Source organism: Pteropus alecto, unplaced genomic scaffold, assembly GCF_000325575.1.
Source record: "Pteropus alecto unplaced genomic scaffold, ASM32557v1 scaffold98, whole genome shotgun sequence".
Classification (NCBI taxonomy): Eukaryota; Metazoa; Chordata; class Mammalia; order Chiroptera; family Pteropodidae; genus Pteropus; species Pteropus alecto.
Window position 1 is genome coordinate 4,736,856 of NW_006443570.1, and position 10,639 is coordinate 4,747,494.

Sequence of the window (10,639 nt, forward strand, 5' to 3'; positions counted from 1 at the left end):
ATGGAGACATGTATAGACTTACCTTCTATAAATATTCATTAATATGTACTCGCATGTGCAAACCAATGTATCAGCTCAACATAATATAATTCACTTGACAAAATATTATTAGCACATCTCTTAACCTATCACATATAGTCCTTTCAAGACTCCAGCCTGGTTTGAATACCATGTTTTGTTACCTTAACAATATGGTACAGTAAGCATTACATAACCCTACTGCCAGGTGGGCAACATTTTCAACCAGCTCAGCCTCTGTTTAAGGTTTGCATATTCCCATGGGCTCAGCCTCTTGACCAATTTAGTGTTGTCATCTCTCCACTGGTAAAAGCAAACTCACTCCTGGAGATCTTCCATTTCCACCGGTCTGAGTCATTACGGTTTTTGTCCCCCTCGGATGCACTAGAGTCTGGCATCCCTTTGGGCCTAGAAAGTGACCTCTCTCTACTCTTGAACTTTGCTCAATATTTCCCACCTTGATAGAGAAGATGCCAGAATGAATTATATTACGCGTCCTACAACAGTGAATCTCAGTGCAAGGTTGGTGTTGACTTTACCTCCTGGGCAGTCACCTGTAACAGATCCCCCTTCCAATGTGCCTGGGTTCCCACTAGTCCAGCGTCAGTTACATTTAATGCTTTTGAAATAAAATGTTAAGCCTGGGTTTTGAAACGACCAAATAAAGAGCTTTTAAAAAGATAAACTGGTGAAATCTGTCCCTTCAGCCTCTACTGTATTTATTCTCTTGGGCGGATACCAGGTGAGTCTGAACAGCTAGGTTCTATCCTGGGAAGTTTGCCCTCTCGGTGATGAAACCTACCTGAATATTTTTTTCACAGTCTGTTTGCTGGTGAAGGGACAGCTCACTTTCCAGGACAAACTTCTTGCCACACTTATCACAAATCTGCATGCGCCTATGAGTAACGTTCATGTGCTTCTCCAGGTACCAGCGAGTATTAAACACCCTGGGGCACTTCTCACAGGTCAGAGTCTCTTTCTCTTCACACTTAGCTTTCTGGACTGGTGCTTTGGGCTCCTTTGCGGCCCGCTTCTTACGCTTAGGTGGCTCTACACTCCTCCTACGACCTCTCGTAGTTCTGGGAGTAGGGGAAGTGGTAGCTGCAGCAACAGAGGCAGCTCTCCTCGTTCTCCTTTGTGTAACGCTGACTTTCTCCACTATCTTCTCCTTTTTCTTCTGCCTTTCGTTCTCTCCATAGTCATTGCTGTCATCTGTGGCCTCTTCCTCACTCTCCTCTTCCTCCTCACTGCTCGTCTTAAGGACAGGAGTCTCTTTGGACTGAGAAGAGACACCCTTTTCCCCTTTAGATACATTTAATGTTTGATTATTAAGGTTTACCTCCACTATGATCTGCTCCCTTTTGTAAGAGACTTCTTCCTCCTCCTCTTCTTCCTCTGTGTCATCAGAATTCTCCCGGTCTTCTTTAACAGCATGCACGTCAGATACTGCTCTTGTCTCCCTGAAATATGGCTGTTCCTCTGTTTCATGGAGATGTGGTTTGCTCATCTTGGTGTCCACTAACACAGAATAAGGACTTCCTGATTCCCTTTTGTACACTTTGGTGGACAGGTCGAGTTCTTGGTTGGCACCATGATAAAAGGTAGATGGCACTTGACCACGGCGGCTATCCTCTTGTGCCATCCCTGCTACATGCACAGCACAGTTTTCAACCAGCTCCTGACACGAACTGGCTGTGTGGCTCATTGGTAAGTGGCCCGATTTATTAAGCAGTTCGGACTATAGAGAAATAGGTTTAAAACAGGGTAATTAACAAGACTCAATTTTTTTCCATCCACAAAGAATCACTCAAATGAAAAACAGGTATTCCTGGAACCTGTGTGCAATTCTTCCAGTGTTGCAGCACCAAAGCATAAGTCAAAAGGTTTGGTATTACGGCAAGAGCAGAGCACTAGTGATTTTTCCTTTGAAGAGAGCTGCAAGTGACTTGAACATCTTATCTATAAAGAAAAGCAAAGAGGAAAAAAGGTCAGATATCACTATTTCCTTCTTAGAGCATACATTTATATCATACAGCAAACACAGCTTCAAATAATTGAACTATACATACAAGTCTTTATCCTGCTTACATGGTTCACTGTGGGCCATGATTTTACTGGGTTATATAAATTCAACAAACATTTTGTTAGAACTAAATTCTAAGACAGCAGGAGTCATTATCTGTCCAGTTCACTGAGATATCGTTAGCAGAGTGCCTAGCACTTAGGTGTTCAGTATATATTTGATGACTAAATGAACAGTGACTACTGCTCATGAAATGTGTTGTATATGAAACATACAAGAGCTTTATGCTGGCTGGTTTTTTCAGTATCAGTCACCACTGTCCACCACAATCAGAGCTCACAGAACAAAGGTGGAAGTGGGCTAGGCACTGTGGACCAGGACAATAAAACAGCTAATTGACATAACTATTGAAGAGAGAGAAAATATTGGCTTTAAATAATTTACAATCTAGTTATAGATATTATTATAGGTATTCTTGTTTTCAAGTTTATCAGAATAATTTCAAAGTTGCCAAGCATTTTTAAATTTATTCTATGCATAGCTCATAAGATCCACTCAATAGCTGGGTGACTTTTCATTTGCCAGTTGCACAGAAGTCTAAATTCTAAGAAACAGTAACCATCGGGTTGATATGGTTCCAAGAAAATAAAACCATCAATTTAAAAAAAGATCAAAAGGGCACATAATTTGCTTTGTGACATACCTCACATTGCTGTTTAGCCAACCACCTAAGCTTTGAGTCATATGAATATTACTGCAAGCACATACGCTGTCTAGTTGACAAAAGGAAAAAAAACTATTTACTGACTGCCTGCTATGTGCGCATGCACTGCAAAGGTCCTTGTTATTTCTATTTAATAACCACCACAAAACTTTGAGGTTGATTTTTAAACTATTTTCTTCCATTTTCTTTCTCCTTATGAATTTATTCTTTTAGAAAATGATTTTACTTTGATTTTAGTGAAAGGAGTGGTTATAAATGCCACCATGTTTTACTTGACATCTGAATATATTTATACTTTTTGTATTTATTAATGAGAAAGTTATGCCTCTGAGAGGCTAATTTGTCAAAGATCACATATCTATTCAATGACAAAAGCAATGTTTGACCCCAGGCCTGCCTGACTCCAAAGCACGTGGTCTTTCTACTATGACAAGTGACACTCCAAAAAAATAATTTAAAATAAATTATTCCTGTAACCACATCTTTTTGCAACAGTTTTCATACCTCGTAATTCAAATAGGAAAATCCTAGTAGCTTTGTCAAAACTTCTGACCCATGGAAATAATGTAAATTATAAGTACTGTTAAATAAACTTACGTTAATTATCTCAAATTAAGCAAGGGAGGAGAGACAGTAAAATTCAATTAACCAGCAAAAGCTAGGAATTATAATAAAATTCAGTAAGACAAAGGAAAATAAATGAAGGGAAATCTTCTGTGGTAGTCATCAATACGACCTTCCCAACACTTCCGGGCACGTGGTAGGACTGCACTTTCTAACCCCGCCCCCTCCCCAGAGGTGGGTGGGGCTCCCTGACTGCTTCTGGCCTGTATATCAGGAGTAACGTGACACACAGAAGGCAGGGGCGTTTTCTAACCAATGGGAGACCCTCTAGATCTAGACCTCGTTTCCCTCTGTCACAGGAACTGGCAGTCTTCAAGGTGATGGCTGCTATCACTGCTATCAACCTGAGTCTCTGAGTGACTAAAAGACCTATAGAATATGCACAGTGCAGTGGATTTTTAAAAAATTTAATTTTACACAGAGTATATGTACGTGTTAAAGTGTGTTTTTTAAAGCCACTGAGATCTTGTGTTGTTTACTACTGCAGCATAATCTAGTCTATCCTAGTTGATACATGTGAAATCCAAAAGTGGGCTGTTGCCTCATTAAAAAACCTAAAATACATGGAAAAGGCTTAGGAGCTGGGTAGAAGGAAGCAAGGAAACTATTATTGGAGGCTAAAAGGATAGCAATGTATTATGCAGTGGTAAAATTACTAGTGAAACTATCACCTAATTATTTCAGAAGATAGATAATATGCCACAGGACTTGTAGTTTTAGTGGAAAACTGGACTATTAAGAGATAGTGTTGGTTACTATTGGCTGTATTTGACGAATTAGTACGTGAAGTGTATGAATTCAGAAAATATCGATCCATTTATATTCAGGAACAAAAGGAGTCCAGAAAGTCAGCGATTTGTAGATAGAAGAAGCAAGTGCTTAACGTAAAACTAAGAAGGTCTTTGAGCTATAAATGCTGATTAGAATTCAGTCTTGAGGCAAGAATCAAGTCAAAAATTTGGCCTTCGCAACCACTGATAAAACCTCCCAAATGACTGAGGTGGGGCCCAATAAAATAGCTTTTCTAAAACGAGATGAAAAAAGATGAGATTCTCTCACCAAAGCAGTCTCTTACTCTGTTCTGCTACATTTCTCAATGTGAATTAGGTCAAATGCTATTAGTAAATACAGAAATGATATCAGTATAACACAGAAGTCATGTTGTTTTACATGAGGTATTCCACCTGCAAGTTAACGTTTGAAGTGATTAGGCGAAAAATCTCTCAACATTAAAAAAAAAAAAAAAAAAAGCCTTAGCACTATATAAAGATCTTAAGAAAAAAGCTAAACATCTTACTTCTATATCTTCCTTTAATGCAAGTGGTCTGCTGCTTCATGGACCACTACACTTTCTACTTTATATCTGCTGAAGCTGAGGGTATATGTTTCTCCTCCTGTGTTTAAAAAAGGAAGTTTTTGATTGCTGAAGTCTATACCATATCATAGACCAAAATTTTTATTGTAATGAAACTGGTCTCTATTGTAAGCTAACGTCTTCAAGACTCTAAACCACAGAGGAAACCACCACCCAGGGGATGAAGTCTGTAAAGAGGTTCAACTGACTGATGCTGGGTGCACAGGCCAGTGGAGATTTAATATACTACTGTTTTTATTATAGTCACTGTTTTTATTAGCACACGGTTACAGTGTTCCACAGAGTTTGAGTGGTCTGCCCCAATCTATAAGCCCCACTTATTTTCATGTACAATTCTGCAGAATTCAGAAACACGTATGTGGAATTACAGCAGAAATATCTGTACTCAAAATTAAGTCAAGGAAGAAGTATGGGACCAACAAGGCAGAGCTATGCAGCAAAGAGTTATACTGCCAAAGGAACCACCAGCCTGGGCTAAAAGGCTGTGACTATGCAAGACTTAAAATGGTCTTTGGGTTCCTAACATTATGACAGGAAGTGGGCCAAGAAAGCTGTTCATCTCCCTAAGGGGCCGTATTCCTTACTGCCCATTTTGAATATAGCCAAGGAAGATAACAGGAAAAAAAGAAGGGCCAAGACGATGAAGCTAGGGAGCAAAGAAATAACTAACAAGTAAGCTACTGCCAAGAAACCAAAATCAGGGTCTATTTAAGCCCTCCCAATGACTGCTCAGAGGGATTTCAGAATTTGCTGCAGTCCACTGACTGTTAAATGTCTCCTACTCCCCACTCCCTTTTAAAATGGGAGTTTTTTTTCTTTTAATTATCCCGTCACTAGTTATAATTGTACATTCTATGTGGGGGCAGCAGATCATGTGTCAAACGCTTTCACAGGTCTCTGGATCAAGAACACCTGGATCTGATGTGGAGACTACTATACATCATTTCCCCATGAATAGGCCACCAATCATACCCATGCATTACTCAGAGATCCTAGACTTCGAGCTTGATGCCGTGATCGGATAAGACCTTGGGGTTCCCTACCTTGGGGAAGAAGTGAGTGTATTTTGCCTGTGAATGTAGAGTGACTATCTGATGATCAAAAAGATGGTGTTTTGATCAACTATTTTCAGCTCTGTCCCCTTGGCACTGGCTGTGCAGCACTTCCTGCTCCCCGCCCTCCCACCCCAGGTAGTTCTGTGGGACATGACTGGTTCTTGCCATCATGTTGTGAAATAAGCAATGTGAGTCACTTCTGAGTTATATTTAATTGCTAATGAGCGACCTCCGGACATAGTCTGGCAACCACTAGTGTGCAAGGTGGTCATTCCAATCAGCCTGGATCACTGAGTGATACAAGCAGAGCTCCCCTGCTGACCTATCAGCGCCACACAGTGAGAAAGAAATCCTTCATTGTTTTCTTTTATTTAAAATTGTTTTCAATTATAGCTGACATTCAATATTTATTAGTTGCATGTATACAGCATAGTGATTAGACATTTACATAACTTATGAAGTGATCCCCCCAATAAGTCTGGCACCATACATAGTTATTACAATATTGACTACATTCCCTATGCTGTACTTCACATCCCCAGAAATCCTCATTGTTTTAAGCCACCTAAAATGGAGGGGTGGTTTGTTACTGCAGCATAACCTAGCTAATGTAGCTCTTTATGAATATGTGTATGTATATAGATTACACATATCGATAGTCTCAGTCTTAAGCTAGGTAGCAGATATAAAATTGCTAAGTGAAAGTTAAAAAAAATCAGAAAGACAGAGCTGAATTCACAAGAATTCTCACTTAATAAATTAGCAAATAAGACTATTCTTTCTTTTAAAAATTAGAATTAAAATGCTTTATTCTGTTTAAATGAGGTGCAAATACATGCATTCTCGTGAACCTGAAAGTGACATCTCACCACTATGAAAATCAGGAAAACTCACAGACAATCAATAAATCACACTGTCACAATAGAAGATGCGGTCTAATTGTTCACTTTGAAACACGGGGGGCTTTCTTCCCATATTTTACTTTCTTCATTTTATTTTGGCAACTTTCCCCTTGTCTGAGTTTTGGTGATAATATTCCTTTCTTTTCTTTCCAGAAAACTTAAAATATCTCCTAAGGACAAAATAGAGTAATCTTTACAAAACCAAAAAACACAATAGAGAAATTAGAACCTTCCATGTTAATGTGTATCCTCATTCTAACTTACTTATTATAAATCATTTTAACTTAGTTTTTTTAGAAGACTCTCTAGGTGAATACATTGAGTTCTAAGAACCCAAAAGTAGATAGAAAAAGCAAACGATAACCCTCATTGACATTTAAAGCTGTTTAAATTCATGTATCTATGGTATTAAAATAACACAAGTTCATTTGTTCTTAGAGACCATTTCCTATACCAGGAAATATAAAAACAAAAGCAGAAACTATTTTCTGCTAAATCCCATATCAGTACTAAAATAAAATTTGGAATTTTAAAAACTTTTTTTACAAGGATGTGTTCCTTGTGAAATACTTAATTTCTCTACCTAGTAATTGAGTTTAAAACTCATGTCCATATTAAACGCTTAATTTTTTTTCTTAATAATTGCTTGAAATAATGAATCTCACTATGTCCTGTCTTTCCCTTAAAAATTATATCTAAGAGGAAGAAACTTTTCAGTATACTTATGGTGTATACTGGAAATCTGAACTACTTATGATGCTAAACTGCTACGTAACTTTAACGAGTGTAGTAGGAATCATTTAGACCCTCTGTGATCCTCTTTCATATGAAACAAGCCATAATATTATGGCAAAGAATGTGTGACCAAACAAGCTTAATGACAGAATCAATAACTAGGGCTCATGTTTAACCTAATTTTTGGTACTACTGATCCTTAAATTTTACCATTTTATATACCTCAGTCTGCCAACCTGAAAACTGGGAGCAAGAAAACAAACTGCAATACTGAATAGCTTGGTAAATTCTACATTCTGATCTACAAAATGCATATGGTGGTAGTAATAATAATTTGCATTTACATGATGCTTTATAGTTTACAAGAAGCACATTTCTCATGTATTTGTTAAACATTTATTGTCTGCTGTGTGTTAGGCACTGTAGGAGCTGTAGCCATCAAGGTGTTGCAAGGTCTAACTGTGGAGACAGACACAAAAACCAGTTATCACAACACGGTGTGACAAGGACAATTACAAAAGACAGTGTGGTACAATGGTTAAGAGAACAATCTCTAAAGCCAGAATGCCTACGTTAACAATCTGGCTCTCACACATACTAGCTGGGTAGCCTTGGGCACATGACTTAACCTCTCTATGCCTCATTTTCTGCATCTGTAAAATAGAGATACTAATTGTATCTTCCTCCTGGGACTGTTACTAGGATTAAATGAGTTATACATATAAATGCTTATAAAAGTACTTAGCAACAGTAAGCACTATTATAAATGTTTCTTAAACACATTTACAATACATATAATGCACAGTGGCAGTGTGGAAAAGGAGGTGATTAACTGGTATAAAAGGAAGCAAATGTGTCAAAGAAAGGTTTCAAAGATGGGACAAAGTTGGAGCTGGTCTTGAAGGACAAGGACAAGCAGAAGTCAGAGATGAAGAATGGAGGTCGGCAAATTACATACAAGAAACACTATATGGAAAAGACAGGAATGAAACCACCAAGGTTTCTCTTATTTAAGCATCACTGCCCTAGAATGACTTGGACTGTTGTTCCTATTTCACAGCTGAGGCTCAGTTTAATAACTTTCTCATTGTCACTTCTGCTAAGTGACAAAGCAAGGGCTAGAATTCTGGTTTTCTAACTCCTATTCCCAGTTTACCCACTGTCTCTTATTGAGCTAAATAGTAAACAACAATTATCTCAAAAGATGCACTAGGCTTTGAACAAAAAAATATCTACACAACAAAAAGCAAGAAAACAAAATTGCAGGCTAGTATTTAAGGCTCTAAGTTTTATCCTTAGCTAGTGGAATTCACACCTCCCTTCAGAATGCAGTTGGATTAATTCACATGGATACATTTCAATTTTCAATTTGGTCCACCTGCAATGTGTTTCACAATAACCACTTCTGACAAATTAAAGATTAAAATTTAAAATTATATTTTAGTTAAATTTCTTGCAACAAAACTGTTAAGTTTTCAATGGATGAAACCTAAATAAATTTAAACTTGGTGTATAAAAGTCAAAGTTACAGATAAAAATTTACAGTGAAAAAGGTTCTATATCATGGGATGATCAGTAGCATATTTACAAATGTCCTTCATTTCCAAAGATGCTCACAAATCAACTAAAAAAGCTACCAACATGTAATCAACGTTACAACAAACAAAAGCTCAAATGACCTATATCACTGGGCCATATTTTAGATAAACATTATAAGGTGTTCTCAGATGCCTATATTTTATATCACTGAAAAAATATAATTAATTTTAACGCAATCTCATTTAATACAATTTAATGTCAATTATTTTTAAGCAGTCCGTCTAATCCATTATCTGTAAGAAATGGAATTGAGAAATGCTTGTCATTCAGTTTTAGACAAAGGTTTTATAAAAATAAAATTTCACTGTAGATTTTTGCACAAGCATTTAAATGACACCGCCATTGTGTTTTCTCAATAATATGCAAGTGACGCTCTTGGGAGAGGACAAAGGAGAGGTACTCCTCCTAGGTACTACCTAATTATCTTCAAGCATCAACAGCCTCACATTTCCATATAAGATAATAAAACTAATGTGCATTACTCATCACACAGTCGGCTTAAGCAACTTTAACTTTCACCAATAACCTCCTAGGCCAAAGAAGAAATCAAATACTAAGCAAGCTACACTGCAGTACCTGGATGATCACAATGTATATTCAAAACATCTCCCATTATCCAATTCAATTCAATTCACAAATATCATCTAGACAGAATATAATTTCAACAAAAGAGTTATTTTTAAAAGAAGGGTAAGAGTTTTGTATTACTGTTACCTTTTCCATTAAAATCTGACAAAGTCTTGGCTATATGAATGCTCAAATAAAATTCAGTGTCCTTAAATACAACTGGAAGAACATATCCACAATATACATAAACTTGGAAGGTCTCAGTCTACCCTTGGCCACAGATTGTTTTATGGACTGCAATTATTTTAATAAACTAGTCCATTTTCAAAGTGCTATCAATGTGAGTACCTTGATCATTATTAATTGATGTCACTCTATTAGCTTTAAATCAGAGACTTAAAAGGCCTTGTGAATCTTTCTTAAACACCTAAGTTAACACCTTAGGTTAGAATGCAGGTATATTTAGCAGGTACTGATGTTCACACTACAACTACCTACAATGTAAGTCATTATGAGAGGTCTATGTAAGTGTCAATTTGACTAGGATCATTGTTAACTTGAATTAAAAACTCATTTAGAGAGAGAACCAGGCAAAATGATGTAGATAATGCTCATCCCTCTTGCAACCACATCAAAGCTGAGATGGAAACACAGAGCAAACAGCAAGCAGAGTCGCCTGGGCGTCTAGATGAACAGAAGCACAACTAGAGAGAGAAATAAGAAATCACCCTGCAATGGTTGGAGGTAGAAGGGGGTGAAGATGCAAGCGAGGCTGCCTGGTCCCGAGCAGCAGAGTGGGGCAGAGGCTACTGGCAGTAGCAGCCCACAGCCAGCAGCTGCGACACCTCTTAAAGGGGCCGTGTCTGCAATCAGACTTTCACGGTGGACCTGTTCACTCTGAGCACCAGTGCCCAGTCAGATCCTTGGGGGTCATCAGGGACTTACAAGGAGACGCTGAGTTGTCGGAGCACAGGCCAGAGGTGAAGCTTTCTATAGGGCAGAAGTGCTAGCGGTATC

At 37.9% G+C, this 10,639-nt stretch overlaps 1 protein-coding gene across 2 annotated transcripts in view; it reads right to left on the minus strand.

Moving 5' to 3' along the window:
- The window catches only part of ZNF652 (zinc finger protein 652), a 55,273-nt gene that overhangs the window by 19,339 nt on the left and 25,295 nt on the right, over positions 1-10,639 (minus strand). For both annotated transcript variants that reach the window (XM_025041651.1, XM_006924776.3), the window contains one exon: positions 821-1,977. In XM_025041651.1, coding sequence (XP_024897419.1) covers positions 821-1,723 — 903 coding nt within the window. In that variant the 5' untranslated portion in view covers positions 1,724-1,977. Of the gene's footprint in view, positions 1-820; positions 1,978-10,639 lie in introns of those variants that run through there.